The sequence below is a fragment of the Eleutherodactylus coqui genome, chromosome 7, assembly GCF_035609145.1.
Source record: "Eleutherodactylus coqui strain aEleCoq1 chromosome 7, aEleCoq1.hap1, whole genome shotgun sequence".
Lineage (NCBI taxonomy): Eukaryota > Metazoa > Chordata > Amphibia > Anura > Eleutherodactylidae > Eleutherodactylus > Eleutherodactylus coqui.
Window position 1 is genome coordinate 183,636,907 of NC_089843.1, and position 27,780 is coordinate 183,664,686.

A 27,780-nucleotide genomic window follows, 5' to 3' on the forward strand; every position below is an offset into this window, starting at 1 on the left:
AACAATCTGCTATATCTAGACATTACCGCAGGGCATGTACAGTATCTTTGGGTTAAGAAAGAGGGGATCATCAGGTCTCAACCGAGGCAAGTATTGTGAGTAATTATTGCAAGGACCTGTTCAAACAGAACATACTGTGGAAGACAAAAGGGGGAATGGGAAGGGTTAAGAGAGGATGGGTGAGGGGGGGGGGGAACGAGGGAGGGTGAGGAGAGAGTGAGCTCCCGAGAGGGGGGAAGGTTATTTCCAACGTTGGGGCTCTCACCAGCTGCACCCCCAATGACGTTCCCGATGTCAGCTTCGTTCTAAGCCAGTAATGGAGGAGGAGGGAGAGGAAGGGTTAAGCGCAAGGACCCTCTGGAGCCCATAGGGCTAAGGTAGAACCGACTGCTGCAAGTCGCCGGCACTGGGAGACCCTCCGACCACGTCGCTCCTAATAGCCCGCCATGGGCTCCAAATTTTTAGAAAATTATCATGGGTCCCCCTAGACCAACTGGAGAGCTCTTCCAAGTTCACCAAAAGATCCACTCTATCCCTCCAGAGAGTCAGAGTAGGAGCATCTTGCTGCTTCCACATAAGAGGGATCAGGGCTTTCGCTGTATCGAGCAAAAGGGCAATCAGTTTGTGTTTACGAGGGTGAAAGGCAGGGGATGGCCTCCACAGAAGAACCACCTCAGGGGAGAGCGCCAGATTAGGGGAAAGCTTTTTCAGCACCATCTCTATGCCCCTCCAGAAAGAAGTTATAACCGGGCAATCCCACCATATATGCAGAAATGAGCCAGTAGCAGATTCACATCTCCAGCACCTGTCCTGTGAGGCCAGCTTATGGTCAAACAACCATTGCGGAGTCCGGTACCACCTCGCCAGGAGTTTATAGTGGGATTCCTGTGAGGTGACACACGGAGACAGGTCGAACGCATAAATAAGGATGAGCTTGGTTTCATCTCTGGATAGAGATATGCGGAGCTCTCTCTCCCAAGAAATGAGGAAGGCAGGTTTCGATATCATCGGAGGGGAGATGAAATGTTTGCGAATATAAGCTATTCTCCTGGGGGCTACCGAAGCACCACTGATTGCGGATTCGAAAGGGGTCAGAGGCCTGGTCGATTTGTGTATCCCGAAAAAGTCCTTAAAGACTTTCACCATGTGAGTCACTACTAGAAATGGCAAGTTCCGGTTTGGGAGGAGATCTTCCAATAAGGAGAAAGGAGGTTTATGGGAGCGAAAGAGGATGTCCTGAAAGCATTTACCTTCAAGGATCCTCCAAGCACCAGCCGAACATGGGTCTAGGGTTAAACCCATGAATTTATATAGCGCACATAAGGGGGTGCTAGGAGAGGGGCTAGGAGCCAGAGTCTCTCTCAGAGTCTCCCATGTCTCAAGATGGCCTCTTAATAGGGGGTCGAGTCCACGGCCCTTATGAATTTTCCTGCCAGGAAACCATAGATCCTCTATGAGAGAAGGGCCATACGTTCTTCTACCTAATGTCTGGATAAGAGGATCTCTGCTCGGATGGGAAAGTTCCATCCAATAATTCAATTGATTGGCAAGGTAGAACTCCCGAACACAGGGGAGATCCACTCCTCCCTCACAGCGTCATCTGACCTGAGAAAGACTATGCCGTCCGCATACGCTGCCACAGACAAGGTCTCTCTGCCAATTTTCAGTCCCAGAATCAATGGGTCCCTCCTTACCTTTTGAAGAAAAGGTTCCAGAGCCAGTATGAAAAGAGTAGGGGATAAGGGGCAGCCCTGGCGTGTACCATTGTTTATGTTAAAGGGGGGGGGGGAGAGTGAATTATTGATTTTAAGTCTGGAATGGGGCATAGCATATAGGGATAGGATTGCAGAAGAAGTTTAGAGGGGAGATGGAGGGCTGTATAATGTTCATGGCACCCAACTGAACAGCACACCCTCCTAGACTTCTAGATCAGGTTCAAGAAATGAGCGTGCCAAATCGGGAAATATGTACGAATCCAGAAATGGGTTTTATTTTATAAATTTTACGCACGTAAATCATCCGCAAACACGTTTGTGTGAAGAAGCCCCAAAACTCTACTTCCATAGTGGCAGCTCTGATAATTAACACTTTATGGCAATTGCTGTGAGTCCCCCTGCTGTATGACAGGCAGGAAAGAAGTAGTCATTGGGCCAGAATGCCCAAATACAACTTGCTTGGATTTAATAACGGCGTGGATGATTATAATTGTCTTCGGCGCTGTGTGTTAATGCTTCCACCATTGTGTTTATTAGATCCTCAGCTGCTCGTGACCTCATTGCTTCTGATCCCGCTTCCCACCGACATACAACAAACATTACAAGTCAGCCAGATGCCTAACAAGTCTTGGAAACAATACAAGGCATCTTTCTCAGTAAGTCCATTATGGTGACGCAGGCCTCCTGACAAGCTCTGGCAGCGCGCCAGTCGCCATGAGCTACCTCCACTCCAGATACATTCCCCTTTGTCCTCGTGTGATAGTCATCACAGAATGCCACTCGTCCAACTTGATTTAAAACACATCAACCTGTAAGCAGAAGGAACTGACCCAAGAGCGCAAGAAAGTATCATGTCGCTTAAGGCCCTTTTACACGGAACGATTAGAGTTCAAAAAATCATTCAAATGAGCAAAAATTAAGAATAAGCGTTCAGTGTGAACGCAGCCAACGATCAAACGACGAAACAATAAATGTTCGCTTTTCGTTCATTTTATGCAGCATATAAATCCGTGTTGGCTCGTTCACTTATCGTTCGGGTTCAATAATGATCACGGCTGCATAAGAGGATAAGAACACGTCCGTGTGTTTTTGCCCTTAGAGATATCTTTTCCCAGGCACCAGTGGCCAATAAGAGCGAGCGAATCACTCATAGTCCGTTTACACCAAGCGACTTATCGTTTGAACGAGCGAATGATGTCAGTTCGCTCGCTTGCTCATGCAGCCTGTTTATACCGGCAGATACATCATTGGCTCATTCAAACGAGAAATCGTTCAGTCGTTCACATTCGCTGTAGAAGTGACTAAGAACAACAGAACGAGCGCTGGTTAATCCGAACAATAAGTGAACGAGCCAACAACGGTTTGTATGCTGCATAAAATAAATGAAGGGTGAGTGGTTTGTTGCTTGGTTGTTGGCTGCGTTTACACTGATTATCGTTTATTTTTCCTCTTTTGAATGATAATCGTTCCTTGTAAAAGGGCTTTTACACACAAAAAATGGGTGACGATTACAGATGAGCGAGCATACTCGCTAAGGACAATTACTCGAGCGAGCATTGTCCTTAGCAAGTACCTGCCCGCTCGGAAGAAAAGATTCGGGTGCCGGCGGGGAAGAGCAAGTGGATCTCTCTGTCCCCCGCTCCCCCCTGCTCACTCCCGCAACTCACCATTCATCCACGCCGGCACCAGAATCTTTTCTTCTGAGCGGGCAGGTACTCGCCAAGGACAATGCTCGCTCGAGTAATTGTCCTTAGCGAGTATGCTCGCTTATCTCTAGTGACGATCCACCAGTATCATGTCATCCAAGGGTATTTGGGCATTTACCACTGCTGTGCTATCCTCTCAATACCTCATCAATAGATGACGGGGATCCACCAATCGGGATCTCTGTCTATCAGCTGATCATCAATTCCACTGTCAGAGCAGCGGAGCTGGATGTCTTCATGAGTGTGTAGAGTCCGAGGAGCGGGCCCTCAGCCTATGAGACAGCTGGGTAAAGTTTGGGCCTTGTCACAGGGCTTTACCATCTCTTACCCTGAGGGTAGCACAGGACCCGCCCATGTAGCTGAGGAAAGGCCTAAAAAAGTGGTAACCTAACGTTGCAGTTTACCTTGGTGATGAGTTGTCACGGGTGACACCACTGTTCCTTCCTATGTGGTGAATCGGTATGATGAAAGAAATGGTCCACCCTCACAGAGTAGTTTTAAAATTGCAAAGCCGGGAATGGTTGGCAATGCCCCTTTACTTGTGAAAAACGTATTTATAGTTCAACAGGAAAACAAATCACGCCAGCAGGACAATTGGTGTAGAAATCATGAAGTGGTGCAACAGGGAGGAAATCACGGGTTCACAGAGGAATCCACAGTTCCAGTTATCTGTAGGGCTCCGTGTCTGGCACAAACACCTCTTCTACTCCCCAGCTCTCTACTGTGCTGCACTCTCGTTTGGCATACACTCCACACTGCGATGGTGGTTGACTCTCTCTCTCTCTCTCTCTCTCTCTCTCTCAGTTCCTCAGTGGGTTAACACCACTGGCATCTCCTGGGTGTAAGGAGCCCAGGAACGGCTGGAGATGTCTCTAAGCCTCCTCTATCCGACCCACGTAGACTGAAGGTGTCTGTGTGGGTTCCCTGCTAGGCTAGGACCCGAAGAGAAGATGGAAGAAGAACAACCACTGCAACCACTTTCAAACGCATATATCTCTCATGGGCACATGACACCAAACTTACAACTGGAAACGATACATTTCCAGACAGAGACAACTCATTTGCAGACATTAACCCATTCAGTGATGCAAACTCCAATACACAGTTTGCTGATTCACTCCTTATTCAAAGACAAGGTACAAGACAATACAGACAATATATACCAAACATTATGGAGGGACCCCATTATTTTGGACCACTACAAGTGGACACATCAGGAAGTGAAAGGGCCAGATTCACTTCCATTGAAATCAATGGAAGCTCTATGTTCTATTAGGGTGAATGCACACGGGCATTGTGGACCGGCCGTGGATTCTGCGGAAAAAGCAGGAGTTTTAAAAAAAATCTGCACTGCACATGTCGAATGGCAAGCTGTGCGGACCATTTGCAGTACAGAAAAGAAGGAGCTCCCGGGCTTCCGCATTCGGAATCCAACCCAACCATAGGAATGAGGCCTTACACTTTCTGCTCCTCTTATCGTCAGGACCAGACAACCAACCCTGACCATAAGAGGTGCTGCCACTCATGCAATGGGAATAAAGTTGGAGCTTTCACTTCCTCCACTGACCACTGATGATGACATCTGATCCCGCTGATCTGACGATCATCTGATGGATGGAGGTCCTGAGCGCCGGATCCCGTCAATGAACTACTGGTGACCTCTCCGGAGGAAAGCGCAGCAGTGGTAAAAGCCTGGAATACCCCTTTAATACACGAGTATTATTATATATGGGGAATTAATCTATAAACAATTGATACGATATTCTTCCACGACAACTGAGTAATTCACTTATCACTAGTATGGAAATGAAGGGGTTAATAAATGTGGCCACAGAAGGCGCATTTTACCAAACCTAATGTAATATGGATTATCCATTATGTTAGCATTTCCAGAAAGCCTGACTTAATAGTAAGTAATAACATTATACGGATGCACTGGAGGAAATGCTGCGCAAAAATAGCATCTGCATCGGGTACAGAGCTGGAAGAAGTCTGTATATTCATGATAAGGGCTCTTTCACACCGGCGCACGCTTCAATGCAACGTATATGAAGGTTGATTTGTTCGTGTGTCTGAGCATTGTACTGCCCTCCCCCCCTAACCTCCCTCCTGTTTTAAAAGGGTATTCAGCCTAAGGCTGGGCTCACACGACCGTATGTTTACCGCATATTACATGGGCTCTGTCCGCCTGTGGTATACGCGGTACCTCACAAGCAAGCAATTACATTGCCTTACGCAGTTCTATTTTGGAATTGGGTAATACGCGAGCGCAAATAGGAAAGCAATGTGTTTTATTTTGACGCATATATATGTGAGATACAACCCATTGTTCTCTATTGTTGCGTATATACACGTGCCCATACCAAAATATATTGCGTATTGGCGGCATGTATACATGCCCTCACAGTGGTTTATGCTTATAGCCGTGTGTGCCCAACCTAATGAGGTGCAGACTTATTTTTTATTTTTCACGGAACTGCGCAGCGTATTGCACACTTGCGCACCTCCCATACATGTCTATGGGGACTTTTGCTGCAAAAAATGTGCAGGAAAATTCAGCAGGTCCTATTTTTTGTGTGCATGCAAAAAACAGAAAATGTGTAAGAATCCATTGATATCAATACGTGTTGTATAGGGATGAGCGAGCGTACTCGGAAAAGCACTACTCGCTCGAGTAATTTGCTTTATCCGAGTATCGCTGTGCTCGTCCCTGAAGATTCGGGTGCCGGCACAGAGCGGGGAGCTGCAGGGGAGAGCGGGGAGGAACGGAGGGGAGATCTTTCTCTCCCTCTCTCCCGCCCGCTCTCCCCTGCTCCCCGCTGCGACTCACCTGTCAGCCACAGCGGCACCCGAATCTTCAGGGACGAGCACAGCGATACTCGGATAAAGCAAATTACTCGAGCGAGTAGTGCTTTTCCGAGTACGCTCGCTCATCTCTAGTGTTGTACATAGAAATTTTCTCGTGACTTCCAGCAGTTGTATTTACTGGGGCATCGTCTTTTGTACTCAGAGAAGCACAGTAAAGGGGTTGTCCAGTTGTAAACTATTGATGGTCTATCTTTAGGACAGGTGATCAATAGTAGATTGGCAGTGGTCCATTTCCACGGATGCCCCCAATCAGCTGTTCTCTCTGTCAATGTGCTCTCATGCACCAAATTGATTTTTGCAAGAAGCGCACAGCTCCGTTCCCTCTGCCGTGGCCAGGCTTGGTATTACAAGCTAATTTCCCTTTCAAGTGAATAGGACCTTGGCCGACAATACCAATCTGGGCCGCTAAAGAGAAAGGAGCTGTCTGCGTCCTGCAGAAATCAGCTCAGTGCATGAGTGCATCAGTCCATAGAGCAACTGATCAGGGAGGTCCCTGGTGACGGACCCCAGCCAATCTACTATTGATCATGTATCCTGAGGATGGACCTTTAATAGTTTACGACTCCACAACCCCTCTAATTATAAATGCTATTTAGCAGTAAAATAATGCTAGTCAATCAGTTATTAAGATCTCTTTATGTTGATATAATTGCCCCCCAGCTATTACCTCCCACTGAATCCGCATTTCTGTCAACTAGATGGAAGTGACATTGGTTAAAGCAGCTGTCTGTCCATCTTATAGCCGCAGTGTTCACTTAAACACATTTTTACAGACTTCACCAGCTGCACTTACCCATGACTGAGGTGCTATTGACTCTCTAGATGTGGCAGTTACTTCTCATAAGTGTCTACGGCCGTTTTTACAAGGCCAACAAAATTGCGCGAGATTTGTTTGTTACAAGACACACAAATCTCGCTTGAATATGAAACCCATTCTTTTGGATGGGATCATATACATCACACCTTGCCCATTGTTTTCAATGAGGCCTGAAAACATTAGTGCGATGCGAGATTTTCCATTGAAAACAATAGGAAACACTTGCCGATCTTCTAGCTTGGCTGAAAGTTTCGCAACTTCCCAAAAGGGATTTTTGACACAAAAACGCCTCGTAGCTGAGAGGACATCTCACAAGCACAATATCGGCATGCTGTTCACTCCAAATACAAACAAATGGTACCTTGTATAGCGCACCCCAGAGAGGTGTCCGCTTCAAAAAGGGAATGGCCTCATTTGTTTCAGATGGCATTCCATCATAGCACTTGTTTTCAGCAGCTTTCACGGAACCACTGAGCTAATCGCACTTTCAAAAAATCATAACTTTTTTATTTTTCTGGGGTTTTTGTGTGGGAATGGCTGTATTTTTCAATGATACCATTTCATGTACCACATAATGTAGTGAAAAATGTTAAAAAAATTGTAAATTAAGTGAAGTGAAATGGGAAAAAAACGTAATATCGCCATCTTTGTGGGAGGGGGAACTTGTTTCTACGGCGTATGCATTGCGGCAAAAATGACATAAATGTATTCTGTGGGGCTGTACGATTACAATGATACAAAATTTATATAGTCTTACTTTTGTTCTAATACTTTAAAAAAAAAAAATAAACATTTTGTAAAAAAAATGTAATAATTTTCTGTCCCCAACTTTTTGAGGGCTCATTTTTTGCAGGATGTCCTGTATTTTGTATTAGTACCATATGTCACAAGCGTGCCTTCATAGGTATTAATTAATAGCAGCCCTAACTGATAAGCTGATCGGCGCCTGCTGCCAGCGCCACAAGACACCGGGTACGGAGCCGTAGCAGATTACTCTGACCCCTGTGTAGTGGCTAGCGCTGGTAATTGCAGGCATAGCTCCCAATAAAGACAATGAGAACTGCGCCTGCAATTACCAGCGCTGCGCAATGATCAGTCGGGACACATTCCAACAGATCAAATACTGATTTCCTATCCTGAGGAGAGGTCATTAATTAAAAACTGCCTAAAAAACACTTAACTGCAGTTTGCTATCTTTCTGCAACAAGGTAAATAGCAGCAAAAATAGCCTGAAAGACCCCTTTAGTCCCATAAGGACCAAGCGTCATAAATTTACAGTGCTTGATCCTAGGTTTTAATCAGAGCCGATAGTAAAATACGGCATGGGATTAAAGCTCCTGCAATATAGCAAGAGCAGGTTGGGTCCTTAGATGTCAGTGACGACCGAGGACCTGTAGGAGGTGGCAGAAGCATGTAGTTTCTCTCTTGCAGGCTACATAGCACTCAATGAGAAAGAATAGAGAAAGTGGAGGTGTCACTTGATAAAGTATGACACTGGTAGTGGGGGTGATACATGAGAGGATAAAAAGGGAAAATGGAGGGAAAAATAGAAAATGAATAATGAAGGTTTGCAAACATAAGAATAAAATGATATGAAGTACTTAAAAACAGCCCATTACAAATGGCGTACGGCACAATCATAAAATACATCAATTCAGAGCAGTTCATTAAAATTCATTAAGGTTCATTAAAATTCATAAGGTGTGTAGCAAAACTGAATAAAGAGGTACTTAAAAGATATTACAGAACATAAATCCTTGATATATAAAACAGACACGGCGTGATCTGAGGAATTAAAATAAAGCTTACAGTATAAAGTACGTCAATTGGTAAAATAAATGCCTCTGCCATATACTTGATTTGTGCAACCATTGCTATGGTGCATGATCTCAGCTGAACTGAAGAAGGGGCCCAGGCCTCGAAACGTGGTTTTATGCTGGTTTTAAAGTTGTTCAATAGAGAGATTTATATTTTCATCTACTTTGCACATTGGGATTGTTGCACCTCATACCAGTTTTAAACTATTCCCTTCATCTACTGCCATTGTCTAAATCCAACAGACAGTAACTGGTTGGCAGCACCTCCACAAAGATATCTTATTCACCCTCCAGGGAAAAATACAGGTTTTGGAACCATTCACCACCACCGGGGCGGCTCCACCTCTTCTCACCCATCTAAGCATCAGCAATGGAACCACTAGTGAAATGTTTGTTATCATGAGAGGTAAGGGGAGAGATGAGTGACATTCCCAGAAGACTAGTTTTATAGAGACTTTCCAGTAAATATACTTCTAAGCCCGGGTTCACATCTACACTGGAACCTCTATTCGGAGGTTCTGTCGCAAATCCGGCATAAAATACTGGAAGAAATAGCGTTGCATACAGCACTTCTTACAGTAAAATATCCGGGCAGCTGAACGGAAACCAAATGGACTGTATTATAGTCAATAGGGTCCGTTCAGTGCTGTTCGGTTCCATCATAAAACAGATCCATTCAGCTAAGGGATTCCCCTTTCCTGCTACCTGAATGGAGAATAAAAAGGGAACCCCCGTCTCAGATGTGAAAGCTGCCATAGGCATGTTGACTAAGTGATCTCTGATGTCTGTGCTACCTTTCACTGAAACTAATACTGGAGAAATCTAGAGTAGAACATATTGAAGGAGATTTACTAATCAAAATGTGCCAAATTGGGTCTCAAAAAGCACAAAAACACTTGCATGAACCTGAATTATTATGTGTTTAGGGTCACGAAATATTGATCTAAACTTTGCCAACCAAGAGGTGGTGTAAGGAAAAGAAAGGTACCAGGGGCGTAACTATAGGGGCACAGAGGTAGCAGTTGCTAACGGGCCCTGAAGCCTTAATGGGCCCAATGGCCCTTCTGTCATATAAGGAAACACCAGTATTATAAATGGCACATGTATGGTTGGGGGCCAAGTTACAGATTTTGAATTGGGGTTCCCTACATTTAGCCTCTGCCTAATCTAGTGGCATTGTTGGGCTTCTTAAGAGACCCAATAATGCAGAGGAAAGTTGGGGGTGGGGTGGATTGCTGAACTTTTGCATCCATACTCACGAACCATCAGCTATGCCTCTGAAAAGTACCTAAGATGTCTAGCAAGGTGTGCAAAATCTATCATACAGCATATACCACTGCGATAAATGTGCACATCCTCTGCCTGCTAGGTCCAGTTTAAGACAACAATAATAAATGAAGGCATAATGGAGGTCATTTTGGACCTTCTTGAACTATGAAGGCATTAAGAATAATTTGTTTGAGCAATTTCAGTGGACTGTTTCATATGTGTGATCAACTCGGGTCCTACATTACATGGAAATGCATACAAATGATTTATAAAGACTGTTATTTAGATGGAGAGCATAGCTAGGGGAAGGTGGCAGGTGGCGCCATGAGTGCTTAATGCCAGTAGGAGCACCAACAAGCTACTCTGCCTCTACCAGTGTATTTAGATACACAGCTAGAACAAGTAATTGGAGCTTTAACCGTATGACACGTTCATAGATCTTTAATCAAAAGAGATTTCCAACTTATCAGGGCCAGATGACAAGTCTTAAGAACTGCTTAAGAACAGCTTTATTTTTTTTTTTAAGACATAAATCTCTTCCTGAAAACTGTGAGTTTCATTCACAACTCAGTGCAAACACAGTATGAAGAGTCATTATAGTCTCAGCCTAACTGACATTGAACGTGTGACATTGGTAAGGTGCTTCTATCTATATTTCACAAGGTGTGAATTCTTCTTGGTACTCTTATGTCTAACAATTTATAAAACGTTCTATGAACGAGAAGCCAAGATGTCCTACATAGAGACAGGCCACAAACTACTTTTAGATATATCATAAATCTTCCTACAAAACCAATATGTCATGTAAGAGAAAACAGGTTGCACTTTGTCATTTACTTGAGTTGACTAAAAGTAATAATCTTTAGTACAAAACTTTTTCCTAAATGACATTGCATCATAATCTATCACGATTGGGTCATCGATGAAGACATAGATCATAAATGCTGGAGGGAAGAGAGACCATATACATTAGACAGAAGTAGGTGAATGGTTGAACAACTGTTGGATGCGCAATCACCCAGTAAATAGACACAGCCATACACATTTTAATCCATATTGATCATCACAGTCATTGAAACTAGCTATACATATTTAATGACACCAAGCGATGGGCAAATATTTTTTTGGGGAACATTACTTCAAAGAAAGAGCTTTTTCATTTGACTGTTGGACGAAAAAACTTAAGAGTGGCCAACTTCTTTCTAGGCAAGGAGTATCTATCATTTGTCAGCTAATATAATCATTCTTTGTTAAATTTCACTTAATGAATAAGCATTTTGGTTGATATTGTCCATTTTCATCAACTTTGGCCTAAGGTGTATGTACACCTGAAGCATTGTGCCTTGCTTACTAAATCCATTAGCATGTTTTTAGGTTGTGCATCTGGGACCTGTGGTTCTGCAGGTTTTCATAAGCACATCTTCACAGGTGAGGATTTATTGAGCTGGCTAGGTATGGAGTTTCTCCAGCCAATCCCCTCTGGTCTGCTGCATATAAAAACCAGCATCTCTTGGTAGGAGATGCTGTGCATTTTAGTGTTTTACTCTGTTGCAAACCTACTCAGAGCTGGGGTTATGCATGCTTGTCTGGTGTGTCTCTTTCACCGTCCCTGAGGATAGTCTGGACACCTGCTCTCCCTCTCCTCCTTGCATTCCAGGGTGCATGCATTGAGTAGTGTGTGATACGGTGACCGCACAGGTGCATACACCCGCAGGTTTCTCCTTATCCCTTGGCAGGTGCGGCCTCTAGACGTCTTATGTCTTATGTGTGTGTCAGATGGGTGATGCCTGACACTGTTCCCTGTATGTCAGCATAGTGGCTGACTCTCTGTCCCCTTGGTTTGAGGACACTTGGACCAGCTATGGTTTGCTATCTGGATGCATGTGAGTTCTGGGTGGGGTTTCCGTTCTGTGTTGTATGCATAACCTTGTGTGTTGGTGTGAACAGCAATGTGTTTTGTACGTCTGTGCAAGTGGCCAGACATGTGCTCTATGTGCAGTCCTGTTCTGTATGGTTTGCATTACCGGATGTGTTGGTGTGAACAGCGACGTGTTTTGTATGTCTGTGCAGGTGGCCAGACATGAGGTGTGAACGCTCCTGTTCTGTGTTCAGTGTGTGTGAACAGTGTCATGTCCTGTGTGTGTTTTGTATTTATCTCTAGGTTCCGAATCAGGGATATCCAGATCCCAGATGAAGACAATGGGGCAGTCCTTGTCAGGACAATCACCCCGCTTTTAGGCAAGGGTTCCCCACTTTCCCAGATTAGTAGGGGACAGGTGTCCTTCCATCTTTATCTGGAGAGGTGTAATTGGTCCTTGCAAATGCTGTGAGAGTGTTGCAGTTTTATTAGTACACAATCTTGCGTCCATGCTGAGGCATCGCGCTTTAGTGCGCCGCATGGATGTAACACATGTATTTAGCATTTTCAGCATAATGTGTCCCTTTTTGCAAAAATTGAGCCTGAATGTAAATATAGTTCTACAACTATTTGCTAACTTCAAATATAGGTTGTTGTGCTCCAATTATGCATAATCTTGTTTTATTCAATATGGCTCCAAGAGTTAAAGGGACCTAAATAGGCCAGCATTTGATTGGCGGAGGTCCGAATTGTGCAGATTAATGAGGTTGCCCTACCAAACCACCAAACTAATCATAGGCCATCAATGGCTACATGAAGGAAAACCCCTTTAACAGTCATTATGCCCTATTTTCAGAAAGTCAAATCTTACTTTAGTTACTCTAGTACAATCTACCCTCTTTGGCAATTTGGGTCCCATACAAAAACATTTATCATAGGTCCTGCTGCTGGGAACGCCACAATTACCTATTTTTTTAGAGGAATGCAATGTGAATGATTATTTTGCCTGTAGCAATAATAAGCAATAATTGATTTTAATGGGAGCCAATAGTCTTCCAGAAGAGAAATTATGCATATTTATTGGTCTGGCTAACGGAAGGGGTCCCAGCGAGGATAATCCACTCTATTAACTGAACTTGAAAAATAATGCTGCGGACTGCGCCATTCTCCTATCCAAAAAAATGAAAGCCTTTCCATTTGCTTTCTGTTTTTTTTGGAACTTTAATAAAACCAACGGGGAAAAAAACCTATCCATTTTTTTTTCAGTTTCTTTCCTTCAAAAACGGAGCAGAAGATGGAAACCCTGAACTGACCCTAATGCAGATGTGAAAGCAGACAAAAAGTGTATGCTACATAAGTATAAAGAAAGATTCTTGGTCTTACCTTCCACCTCCTCTTCATCACAGACATGCTTCAGGAATGAAGCCCCTCTGTCCAGAACTGCCTCATCCTCCATCCTGTAGTAGTAAAACAGAAAAAGAGAGCGCTCAGACCTCTCCTGGAGTGAGTTCCTTGACAATCTTCTACTCTTAGGCAGGTTAACCTGTGCACCGCTGTTCATATTATAGGAGGAGGCCTTTTCGCCTGATTCTGGCCACTAGAACCCCTCTCAGATATGTCCACCTCAGAAGACCTTGCGATTAAAGACGGCCAACGTAACAGAAATCCGGGAGATTTAGTGGTGATGACAAGTGTATCAAAAGCATAATTCCAGCCAGAAGACATTTACGCCCTTTCACATTGCAGTTCAACTCATAGCACAATCCACTTTTCCAAAAATACTTGGTTGTAGTCCATGGCTTCTTTACGCGGCAGAGAAACAGATGCAGCAAACATGTCAAGTATCGTCCTCCGTTACACATACACACATGCAAGAAGAAGCCTGGCTTACTCCAGTCTCTTAATACTTGTGTGCTGAGAGGCAAGCTTTGTGTCACATGCTAGGATGACAGAAAGCTGACATCTGAGGATTAGGCCGAGCTGTCCCGGCTACTGCAGTTCGAGCACTGCAGGACATCCATAGGCACTTTTCAAGTTCTTGTCAATCACCCTTACAATTTTGAGCTTTGGCCAAAAGTCACTGAACAGACAAATGTTTAGTCTCAGAACGGTGTATTCAAGAGGTAGCCCCGGTTCGGAGAGAGGAAAATGCATAACTAGCAATACCCTCATACATGGTTGTACTGTACACTATTTGTAAAAAAAAAAATCAAGCTCCTATAAGAAGTTGTCATTTTGCTGCAAAACCTGGCATGCAGTTCCATCTCAGGCAGATATGAAAATGATGAGAGTTGTGATGTGATTAGATGAACGATCTTTACACCTGAGGCCCTAACAGTGGTTCAACGTCTTGGCGTATAAAAGGCTCTAGGAGGCTCCTTGTGTGCAGTGACCTCTTCTTCCGCTTGTGTAGAGTTTGTTGACCACTAGACACCTACGATGCAGAGAAGAGATTTCACTCCGTTACCGAGTCTGAGAGGGGCGTAATATTGGGATGTGAAAAGTTGGAGGGCCATATGAACAAAATGTCCCCGGGCCGTTCTAACCAGACTGTAAGGAGGTGTTGGGACCAGTGACCTGCAGATGAGCACAGGCACAGATACACGTGTAAATGCTTGACCTTAACAGTGCAAAACGTCACACTATTGCGTGCGTCTCAGTGATTTTTACTGTACTTTCTGCATTGGTACCATTCACATCGGCGCAAGACACACCCACGCCGTGATCGAAAAGGCTGTACAGCCTAATTAGTCCTAGGTGTTATTGATTTTGCCTGTGAAATTGCGCAGTTTGTTGCACAATTTTGCAGGGATTGCTCATTTGCACACCCCTATAGATTCCTATGGTGCCTTAGGTGCGTAAATGCACACAAAAATATAGCATGATGCTTTTTTTTGGCAAAATGCATGCGCTGGCACAACAGTGTGAGAGAACCCATTGCGCTTGCACAAATACACTCGCTGCTCTGATTTTCATGCGCACCAAAGCTCCGCAAACACGGTTGTCTGTTTTAACCCTAAAATACATTAAATTCGTAGTGAAAATATGCAGCATAGAAGACATACTGAAGATGTAAAATCTGTGCCGCCAATTAGTTTATTCTGTAAATTTTTTCTGCAGTGCGGGAATTAGATTTCTTGACATCTCATCCACGTCTGTTCTTTAACCCCCTTCCAACTGCAGCCCTTTTTTGTTTTCTCATTTTCATTTTTTCCCCATTATATTTTAATTTTTTCATGAATTGGGTGGCAAAAGGGCTCATCTTTCGCAGGGTGACCTGTAATTTTTATTTATACCATTTGGGGGTACATACACCTTTTTAATTGCTGTTTATTACAATTTTTCTTGGATGAAGGGTGAACCAAAAAGCACAATTTTGGCATTATGTATATTTTTCTCTGACTGCGTTTACCATTAAAGTGATACTTCAATAACATAGACTTCTGTAGATGCGGTGATACCAATTTTTTATTCCTTTTATGTTTTGATGCAACGATTGGGAAAATGGGGGGGGGGTAAACTTTCAAGATTTAATTTTTTTTAATAATAAAGAAAAAAAGGTTTACTCATTTTTCTAATTTTCTTTAGCTCCCACAGGGGACTTGAACTTGTGATTGTTTGATCACTCATACAGTGTAATGCAATATCATAGTATTGTATCATACTACATCCTGACCAGAAATTTATTCTAGGCAATGATTCGAGTCAACTCTGGAGGCTTCAGAAGGCTCCATTCTGTCATGACACCTGTACAGCACCTTGCAATTTCATCATGAGGGTGGGGGGGAGGCGTAGCATTCAGGAACCCCAAATGCCCATTAGGGCATTTAAACGCTACTATCAGAATTGACAATAGCATATATAGCTTAAACAGCAGCATTCAAAGTTCTCTCTGATCGCGGTTGTCAGCTGTCAATGGTCGCCAACACTCCCCGTGTGTAGCGTGCACTCAGTTCCTGAACCCATATTTGTAAAAGATTTGCACATGCAATACGCAGAAAATAGAACCTATTGAATTCAATGGGTTTGTTCACATGCATGTATTTGGCATGCGTATTACTGGCGTACAAAAAAATTTTCCTGTGCATTTGTGCAGGCAAAGAACACATCTTGAACTTATTAAACTAAATTGCCATTTCAATGGCTGAGAGCAAGAGTTATGCGCACAAAAAGTCCAGTAAAAATGCAGTTTCACGTGTTTATACGCAACTCCCAATGCACAAAAGCATGGCACAAATGCACGCGCAAATACGGATGTGTGAATCCAGCCTTTTACAACGTTTCACGTAACTATTACTTCACTTCTGGCTTAGGCTGCCTACACAGGGGCAAGCGTGATATCGCCCCGAGAAATTCGGCCCGATATAGTTCTCGCCAATGTGCAATTTACCTGCGGATGTGAGGTGATTTTCAGGCAAAAACGCCTCGTATCTGTGAAATTCTGTTTATCTCGTGCAAGTTTCACGCACGATAGTGGATCGGAACTGTTTCCCATTGATTTCAATGAGAAACCTTGCATCGCCCTCGCATGCACATCGCACGGTATGCGAGAGCTGTGCGAGGCATTAAGGCTCCTATTGAAATCAATGGGCGATGGATTCTGAGAAATGTGAAAAGTTAGAGCATGCCACATCGCACATGTATATGACTTCATTCAAAAGAAAGGGGTTCATATTCGTGCATCCCACATTATACAAATGTTGCGCAAATTTCTTGGCCATGTGAAAGTGGTCTTAGGCACTGTATGAAAAAGTGCCACAAAAACTTTTTTTTCACAAAGTATACCGTAAAGCATCAAAAGTATATAATCGGGGGCGTGGCCTAGCCGAGCTGAAAGATGGCAGCATAATCTCTGTGCTCCGGCCGTAACCACCGCAAAACCGACTCTGAAAGCAGCCCTCCGCTTACCTGTTACTCCACAGTGCAGCCTCCGGTTCTCCATACCTCAGAGATGACCCGTCGGCGTCCCTCCCGGTCTCAACCGAGACGCTTAGAGGAATTCTTCCTCCCATCGGAGGTCCCGCGCTTGAGAGCCGACAGCCTCCCAGCTTCTCCTGGCTCACAAACAGCGCGTAGAGGAGAAGAGAGCGCCGACAGTGAATCGGACCATGCGGACAGCCAGCCCCTGGACCGAGAACTGCAGGACTCGGTGAGTGAAGCTTCTTCGCCCTCTCCTCACGGCCAGAGAGACAGGGAAAGACAGAGCCCATCCAATACGGTCACACACTAAAATGGCGGCGGCCACCCCAGTCTCCACAAAACAGGGCCATCAACACCAAGCTGAAACAGCTTCAGTTGTCTCACCCACACAGCAGTCCCGGCCAGAACAAGCTAAGACACCACTGCAGGACTGTGATCCAGGTGATCTGCTGCCTGATAACCCGCACAGTTCACCCCATATGCTAGCAGGAGGGAAAAGACAGAAACCCCCCTCACAAGCTCATAACAAAATGGCTGCTGCCATATCTGTCCATACAAAGCAGGGGTCTCAACACACAATGTACTCCCCATCGGACAGTCCACTGAAACAACGCTCTAGAACAGATGAAGGGAGCTCCTCTGACAACCAACCAGAATCTCTACATAAATTCATAATGTCCCTACCATCGACATCTCAGCCAGCTTCAGAAGCATTCATTAAAAACATGGTAGTGGCCCTTAGCGACTCCTTCCAAGCCAGCTTCAAATATCTCAACTCATCCATAAGAAACACAATCGATTCTATTGGAGAGAGAGTGTCGCACACCGAAAATAAAATGGGTGAAATAACACAATCAATCCCATAATGCCTTAATCGATGCGCACTACGACCTGGTAGAAGAAGTATCCCAGCTCAAAACCAAGCTCGCCGATATAGAAGACAGGAATAGGCGAAATAATATAAAATTCTGCGGTATTCCGGAGCCTATTGCGCCATCAGAACTGTCCAACTACTTTAAAAAATTCATGTCAACCCTCCTCCCGGAGGCCACTCCATACGACTTAACCATTGATAGAGCCCACAGGCTCCCCAGACCAAAATTTGTACCTGAATCCAATCCGAGAGACACCATAGCTAGGATCCACTTTTACCATATAAAGGAAGCCTTGATGATCGCGACTCGGAAAAAGAACCAGCTTCCAGTTCCCTTCTCGAATATTCGACTCTTTGCAGATCTCTCACAGGTCACCATGAACGAGAGAAAATAATTCCAACCATTCACTGCAACCCTACGTCAAGCCAATGTCCTATACCGCTGGGGCTTCCCAGCAAAAATAATAATACGTACAGACAACGTTACGCATGTCCTTCAAAAACCAGAGGACTTCCATCAAATACCAAAATCCTGGGGAGTCAAGCTACCTGCACCACAGCAAACCCAACCACCCCCAAGGAAACAGGGGAAGCAAACCCAAGAATGGACCCAGACCTAAACCATCAAGCAGATCTGCCTTCCACCCATAACAACCATTAAGGTGGTTGCGCCCTTGGAAAGCTCCTTAACAGGCGAACTTTCTCGTCCCCCCTTTTATTCAGCGTGCACACGCACTTAGCTGAACCAACGTGCTTTATGTTGTTTACCTCAACTACAACCAAGATTACTAAATCTAGATTTGTTTGTTGTTTAAAATCCTCTTACTTTTACTCTACATTACCAAAAAATCCACAAAAATGTGTAAATGTTAATGCAACCCTCTACAATTGCAGAACAGTTGTTTTATCTTTATATGTTACTACTTTCCTTCCTTTCCACTCTTCACCGAAAAGTACAAGGCTTCCACGGACCCTCAAATCAACCCTGCATAAACAAAAATGTCCATAAAAATTCTCTCTTTAAACGTAAACGGGCTAAATTCGCCATTCAAAAGATCCTCATTCTGGAAGGAGGCAACCAGCTCAAAAGCTGAAATAATATGCGCGCAAGAGACACACTTTGCCTCTGACGCATGCCCAACTATGACACATAAAAAATTTCAAAAAATTTTTAAAGCTTGCGCCTCTAAAAAACAAGCAGGGGTCCTGATAGCCTTCAAGGACTCGCTGCAAGTCGATATAACACAACAAGAATCAGACCCCAAAGGTAGATTCCTAATATTGTCAGGCAACGTAAATGGCAAGCCGTTAACCATTGCCAACATTTACACTCCAAATGCTGCCCAAGTTCGCTTTTTAAACAAAATTATAAAAAAGAAAAGAAAATGTGAAAATGGCACCCTACTAATTTGTGGAGACTTCAACTCCGTACCAGATAACATACTCGACTCTACAAAGGGGCCATCGAGATCCACCCCGCCGCTACTTCCCTGGCTCCACCATAATGCTTTATTTGATACTTTTAGATGCCTCAACTCATCATCAAAAGAATACACTTTCTATTCTTCAAGACACAAGTCATTTTCCAGGATCGATCTAATCCTAATGGATAGATCCACCCTACCCCTTATTAAATCAGCACAAATAGGCACGACCACATGGTCTGACCATGCACCCGTCTCAATAACAATTTCCCTAGGTAAAACTAGCAACAAGCCAAGGTCGTGGAGAAACAATGTGTTCCTCATGACACTTCCTAAAAACCAAGCTGACATCTCCTCCGCTATAGAAGACTATTTTAAAATTAACACAACTCCAGACATTTCTCCAACCACCATCTGGAATGCCCATAAAGCCTATATTAGAGGAATGCTAATCAAAATTAGCGCAAGATATAAAAAAGAAAAAATCCACCAGCTAAACGAACTCCTATCACAAATCACTGAAAAAGAAAACCAACTGTTAAGTTCCCCTTCCGATTCCCTACACAACAAACTATCCAAATTAAGACAAAATCTTAGAATTCTCCTGATAGACAACTTCGAAAAAGAAATGAGATCCTCAAAAGCAACCTACTACGCCTCAAACAATAAACCCACACGCATGATGGCAAACTTGGTCGAAAAAAAGATCTCCAGAACTAAAATTCCATATCTTCTTGACCCACACAACCACAACAATAAAATCCACCATCCTAACCACATAATAGAAGCCTTCCGCCAATACTACAAAGATCTATATAATTTAAAAGACGACCCCTCCACCCCCCAACCCCACACTCACAACATCGAACAATTTCTTAGAGGAATAAATCTACCCGCACTCTCAGAACCTCAACTCAACCTCCTTAACGCCCCTTTAACTCCAAACGAAATCATAGAGAACATTAAGGTATTAAAACCCCACAAAGCCCCAGGCCCTGACGGGTTCTCTAACGACTATTATAAACTCTTCTCAACACACCTAGCCCCACACCTAACAAAAGCCTGTAACCAAGGAATCACTCAAGGCTCCTTCCCATCCGAAATGTTAGAAGCCACAATAATAACAATCCCCAAACCACGGAAAGAACCCACCTCACCCTCAAAATTTCAGGCCAATATCCCTATTAAATTGTGATATAAAAATTTACGCCAAAACTCTAGCACTAAGACTCTTAAACATATTACCCAATCTAATTCATTCAGATCAAGTTGGTTTCGTTAAAGACAGACAAGCTTCGGATGGAACTAGAAGGATACTAAACCTTCTTCACAAACTTGAAATCACACATACCCCCTCAGTACTACTCGCCCTTGACGCTGAAAATGCCTTTGACAGGCTCCATTGGAATTATGCCTTCGCCACTCTAAAAAAATTTGGATTCTCCGGCAACATACTTAAAGCTATCCAAGCCCTGTACACCACCCCATCAGCGAGAATCTTTGCTGTTGGCATGTTATCATCTTCCTTTCCAATCACTAATGGCACCCGCCAGGGCTGCCCACTTTCTCCCCTAATATTCACCTTGGTTATGGAACCCCTGGCGGAATACATAAGAACCTGCCCAGATATTCAGGGAATAGCAGCTAGTTCAAGACAGCACAAAATAAACCTATTCGCCGACGACATCCTGCTTACGCTTTCTAACCCAATTTCATCCCTAAGAATAATGCAAAAAATATTAAAAGAATTCGCGGATATATCATACTAAAAATTAAACATTACTAAATCGCAAATCCTAGGCATAAACATACATGATACCCAAAAAATAGATATACAAAAAGAATTCCCCTTTCAATGGCAATCCAAGTCCATCCCATACCTCGGAATACACTTAAGCTTCCCCACATCGTGTCTAGTAGGGGGAAATTTCCCCTCGCTCCTAGAAGAGCTTCAAAAAGAATTAGACACCTATCATTCCTACCCTCTCTCATGGTTGGGCCGCGTCACTATCTACAAAATGATGACTCTACCTAAAATCCTACACTACTTTCGTACCCTACCAATTCCAATACCAAAAACCCTCCTTAATAGATTTCAAAACCAACTCTCCAAATTCGTGTGGCAAAATAAAAAATTCGCACTCTCCATCTTAACCTTAAACAGGCGCCATGGCGGTTTGGGACTTCCCAACCTAAACTCATACCGTAAATCCACTATTCTCAACAACTTGAGAGCCTGGACAAGACATAACTCAAAAATTAGCTGGCCCTCCTTGGAAAAGGACTTTAATAACCAAAAACCTTTGAAACATCTAATCTCATCTATCTTAGACATCCTACACCCTACAACAACAAAACCCTTAATAGGATCTCACCTCTCTCCACCAATGAGGGCCTCATTAGAAGCCTGGACAGACTTGATACGAACTCTCAACAACTCCATCCCCTCTAGCCCCCTGAAAATTCCGGTGGAAACTTTAGAACTCCTAATTCCTAACCTAAATATAGGATCTTGGCCCAAGCAGGACCTTAAATTTATATCCGATCTTTTCTCATCAAATAAACTCCTCCCCTTTCAAGATCTGACCAACAAATACCACCTCCCAAACTCAGACATCTATAAATACATTCAAATTTCCTCCTTCTTACATAACCACCAACTAGATAACCTCAGAATCCCTAAATTAATTGATTCATTCCTAGAGGAACCACAAACAAAAATGAACACTTGAACATTCTACGACATCCTCTCAGGTAATTTGAAACCGCCAGGCAAATGTCATCTCATTAACTGGGGTAAGGACTTCGGGAAGGAAATTCCCTTAGACCAATGGCTCAGGGCCTTTGAATGGGCTAGGCAATCATCGCAGAGCGCAAACTTAATCGAGACACATCTGAAACTCCTTACACACTGGTACTTCACCCCTCTGGTTTTATCCAGAAGGGGACTATCTGATAGCGACAGATGTTGGAGAAAATGTAACAATAAAGGCTCGCTCATTCATATTTTTTGGTCTTGCCCTCTTCTAACCCCATTCTGGAAAGAAGTCTATAATCTAATATATAGACTCACAGCTTTCCGTCTGCCTTTCGCTCCAGAGCTTGCTCTGTTGCTACTAAGCACAATCAAAATGCCTACGCATCTCAAAAAGCTGGCGGGCCATATATTTTTAGCAACAAAATCTCTCATAGCAAGACGATGGAAATCTGAGATTGTTCCAACACTGTCTGACCTCATCAATCTAGTATCAGAACACTGCCTTTATGAAAAGATTTTGGCCCTCAGAAACAATGACTTCAATAGATTTGAAATAATGTGGAAGCCTTGGACCAACACATTCCACCCTCAAACAAAATTCTACTGGTGAATCTGTACCTCTCATCACTTAACTTACAAACATTACACTCTGCACATCTCCCGTTAGTCCCCAGCACACCCTAACCCTCCCCCCCTCCCCCCTCCTTTTCCACATACACACTAACACCATATTTCAAACCAGTTCTAAACTGTTTCATTCCGTATTAACAAATTCTGTTAGATTACTCGTGATTACGAATACAGTTAATATTCGGATTTGCATAAATGAATGCCATATATATATAAGAGCTTTGTAAACTGTTGATACTTAATTCGTGAATTCTCTTTCTATTTCTGTAACCCTTATCAGAAAATAATAAAAAAACTATTGATTAAAAAAAAAAAAAAAAGTGTATAATCAAAGAAATTATGATACTCTCATTACATATTGTGAAAAACTTGTTTTGTAAGGGCAAAGACGGAAATCAGGAAGACAAATGTTTGCTGTAGACAAGAAGGGAGTTTTATAATGTTGTAATGAGAATACCTGAATCACTGCTCACAATTCAGGATCTTTATCCACATAGCTTACATATTTGTTTTATAGGGAACCGATCTATTATTGTTACTGGCAGAAGTGGTTGGCTCATGTTAAAAGGGTTATCCGGGTTGGAGAAACTAATGGCCTAACTACAGGATAGGCTAATAATATCTGACTGGTGGTGGTCTGTTGTCATGACCCCTACCAATCAATGATCAGAAGCCATAGCAGTATTTGTGCACGCTGTGGCGTCTTTAATGTTTACATGTGAGTACGATCTTATTGAAGTGAATAGAACAAGGCTGCAGTACTCAGAATGGCCGCTACAAAAAATATGGTGCACGAGCAGGATTGTACATTTTTTGTGGCTTTTTTCATTTGGCATGTATTCTGGGTGTTTTTTGGAATCAGAACAGGTTGTCAGTTTTGCATTTTTTTTTCTGTAACTCGGGGAGTTACGGAAAAAGTGTAGCGCATTGTGCTACATTGTTTACGTAGCTCCCATTCACTTCAATGAAAGCTACGGAAACAGCGCTGTGCTAGGGTGGTCGGAACAGAGCAGCCATGAAAAGCTGAGATGGGAATCGCCCTTTAAGGAGGTCTTACAATATAGATGATCGTTGGCCAAACCCAACAATTTTGGCAGGACTGGCTGACCGTTTGATGAGTATGATTGAGATATTTGGGGAAAGAAGGAACAGGCGCTTGGATATCAATATGCCCTATGCTTTGTTCTCACAAGAGATAAGCCTCCTACAGAAAGTCTTGTAGCGGCTTATTCCTCCTTCCCATGGACAACATACGCATGCTCAGCGGTACTACAGTAAGCATGCCTTTATATGAGGGTGTCAGGAGGAATAGGTGTTGGCCGACGAATGTATACTCTCCTTTTTTGGTAGCACATGTAACGTATGTGAATGTCAACCACAGACATTAATTTCTCTATGGATATCACTACCCCTCCACTTTGTTAGATCCCCCAGAGATGTTTAAATGAGTGTGAAATGTTTTTTCCTGTTGCCTAAATCCTGGTGCTTCTTATAGTCCGAAAATACGGTAAACACCTGACACATTTCCTAGTGATTTTCCCGGTGTGTTTTCTGGTGTTGCGCTATAATTGCAGCTCTTGTAGGAGTATTCCTGCGCAGGGCTGTCTGTGCTTTTCCTTCCATGAGCCGTCGTCTCTTCCAAGCACTAGTAGATCTGATTTAATCTCAGAAAAAACTCCAACATTGCAGGAATTTACTTAAGATGATACCGAAAAATATGGCGGCGGACAAACTAAAGCATTTTAAATGGGTTGTCTGAATATGTTTTTAATATTGTAAACCTCTCCCCAAGCTGCCCGTCCACCTGGTAGCATTTCTTCACGCTGGCAGCAAGTCATGTTATGTCACCGCATCTTTCTGGACCACTGATGTCCCATATACTGATCACATTGGCCTACGCTCTGTGATGTCACTGGTGCCGTCTCACTTCACAACATGTATCTGCTGGCGGCAGCAACCATGTGGGTAAACAAGCACATCACCGCTGCCAATATACACAAGAGCAAGAGGGTAAGACCGGAGCAGCGGCACTGGAGCAACAAGTGATTAGGCGGTAAGCACTGGTTTATTTAATATTTTAGAGCATCCCCCATACCATTCTTACTAATCAGTCAATACCTTAAACCTAAGAGGGAATCGGTCACCGGGTTCATGCTGCCTGCCACTCAGTGACAGGTTCTATTTAACTTGGTAAGAGTGGTATATTTATGGCGCTTGGTCCTGGGCTTTAATCCCAGCCAATAGTTATAATATGGTGCAAGATTAAAGCTTCTGCAATTTACAAGATTAGGTCGGGTCCTCAGATGTCCATGACAGCCGAGGACCCAGAGGAGTAGGCAGATGCAATTTTTAACCACTTCTACCTTCTCTTTTGTGGGTTACATAGTGCTCTATGAGCACTATGTAGTGAATAGAGAAAGCGGAAGTGTTTTTTCCTCTATTTGACCTGACGATCACTTGATCACCGGGTGAATGGCTGAGCGCTACCTGTGACTGGCTGAGTGCTGTGATCAATGACAGACAGCGGTCAGCTGTCATTCAATGAATGGCTGAGCGCTGCCTGTGATTGGCTGAGTGCTCAACCAAATCAGACCCAGCTCCTTGAGGAGGCAGGGATTTTAAAATCCCTGGTCAGGAGAAAGAGCTTCACAACAGTTCCGGGGAGTCAGTGAGAAGACGTGCTGGAGCTGCACAGCAGCGGAAGTTGATCTATATATTTTTTACAGCAGCTAGGGATGATTTTCAGGGAAGGGCTTATATTTCAAGTGCTGTCACAGCGTTCAGTGATTAGGGGACTCCCTGCGGGGAATCTTTATGTGCAGCACGGAGCTTGCTGGTGCAGGCATATCCTATCTTTTGCAGGCGCTAAGATTTTGCATCTGTAGAAAACAGACATGTGAACACTGCATAGGAAACCAATGGTTCTAATAGACAAGCTTTTTTTGCGCACATAGCCGCATGCAAAAAAAACGCTCGTCTGACTTCGCCCTAAAGAGGCTGTCAGGGCAAAACCAATTGTCATTAGACTGGCTATTACACTTCCGGCACTTCCGCCTCCAACACTGGACAGACTTGTTAGGTCCCCTTCACATGAGCATATGCATATTTGCGCACACATGAGCGTAACATTTTTACGCAACAAACTATGCTTTATTGCGTGTGCATCGCGGATTTTACTGTACATACTGGGCCCGTAAGGCATGTGCACTTGCACATGGTAAAAAAATAGACACTGATTGAAATGGCTAATTAGTCTGAGTTCCAGACACGTTCTTTTCCTGCTCAGTGTTTCATGCATCTCCTAGCGTTTTTTGTGCATATTTGCGCATCCTCATTGACTTCTATGGGGTCTTTTGGTTCGCAGGAAAATAGAGCATATGAACGAACCCATTTCAATGGGTTCTATGCTCTGCATATTGTGTGAGCAAAAACGCCCGAGTGAGGACTCTTTCACACGATTTTATGCATTTTTACACAATCAAGTCAAGAACAATCTTAATTAGTATATTTCATTCCATTCACATGGGTGTCTGCTGCATATCAGCAAAACAAAATGCTAAAGCGCGAAAAACCATCGATCGCTGTAAAATCCTCGGAATGACCTCTAATGTCTAATTAGAGGCAGCTGTATTCTTTTCCCAGTGTTGGAAGCAGCTAAACTCCCTCCCTCCCTTTTTTTCAGCTCCATTGAAGTCTATGGGAGCTTCCTGTGTATATTGGCAAAAGATAGGGCGTATAAAACTGGTGACCGAAATCGGTCGCTGATGTGCAATTTTTCCGGGTGTGATTTTTTTCTTTACGCGTCTAAAAATCGCTCATGAGAATGAGTACATTGGAATCCAATGCTTCAGATGGTCGCGTTGGATCGATGATTTTTTGACGTGACTAAATACGTGCATAAATATGGTCGTGTGAATAAGGCCTGAAGCTGATCTCAGCCTGATAGTTCTAGGATAAATGCAGCTTCACAAGAGGCTATTACCAAAAACACTGGCCACAGTGCGATGTCTATGTGCATGAACGAGTCTGTAGATTTGTGATACAATCTTTCTGTGGATTTAATGGCTATTTAAGCCTAATAAGGTCTAGATGTCTTTTTTTTCCCGTGTTTTCTGCAGTGTCACACCTTCCCCTTGCGTATTTGTGAACCTCCCATAGACTTTTATGGGACTTTTGCTGTGCAAAACACAGAAAGACACAGCAGGTCCTACTTTCTACCACGTGTGTGAAATGCGCTCATGTGAATGAAGTCATTGAAATGAATGGGTTATATTCTATGCATTTAGCATGCGAATATTTTCTGCACGCGAAACAAGTGCAAATGCGCCCGTGTGAAGAGACTCTAGAGAAGCAGCGTATAGTCACAGCCCTGGGGTTTTGGCAGCCTGTATACACCCCCTTACTAAAAAAGAGATCTCTGCGTAGACTCTTAAATGTCTACCGCGGCCTATTTAGTGGCAGTTTGGTCCTCACAATGAGTGCGTCAAATTCTTTTACATGTAGATATACTTGCTATTAACCATTTCAATGACTTTGGTCCTTGTGTCTGAGTCGAACTTACCTTACTATTAGGCTGTACTCACACAACAGGTTTTAAGGTGGAAAAATCCCAAACAGACTTGCAGCGTGATGTGCCGTGGCGCGGTTTGCGATTAGCCCCATTCAATGGGTGTAATCCACAAGTGACCAGCCCAGCTCAGAGTCGGCTTCAGTAGGTGACCGTCACTTTTTATTTTTCAAAATTTGTGCAGCACGATATTCAAATCCACTCCAAATAAATCCACCTTATTTGAATAGTGGCGCAAATTTCCTATTGAAATCAATTGGAGGTGGATTTCATGTGTTCCACCGTGTGAACAGACCCTAAAACGGTTTGGAAATTCTTAAAGTTCCAATTTTGTACAATCAGACCTGTTCCTGTGCCGAGTGCCTCCTTACAAATACACATTTCTAATCAGCTTATGCTAAACTCTAATTCTCAGGCGGTGATTCACCAGAGATGAGCAACTGAGACTGCGGCATTAACTAGTTATTATCTTCATCCTAATTCATACCGAGCCCACATACAGGGCCAGATTTACAGTGTCTGGGATATGGAACAGTTGTTTTTTGTGGGGCCTTATT

At 43.5% G+C, this 27,780-nt stretch overlaps 1 protein-coding gene across 3 annotated transcripts in view; it reads right to left on the reverse strand.

Moving 5' to 3' along the window:
• Window positions 1-27,780, reverse strand: part of SLC4A4 (solute carrier family 4 member 4) — a 319,472-nt gene that overhangs the window by 237,183 nt on the left and 54,509 nt on the right. For all 3 annotated transcript variants that reach the window (XM_066574071.1, XM_066574073.1, XM_066574072.1), the window contains exon 2: window positions 13,434-13,507. In XM_066574071.1, the coding sequence (XP_066430168.1) occupies window positions 13,434-13,506 (73 nt within the window). In that variant the 5' untranslated portion in view covers window position 13,507. The remainder of the gene's footprint in view (window positions 1-13,433; window positions 13,508-27,780) is intronic.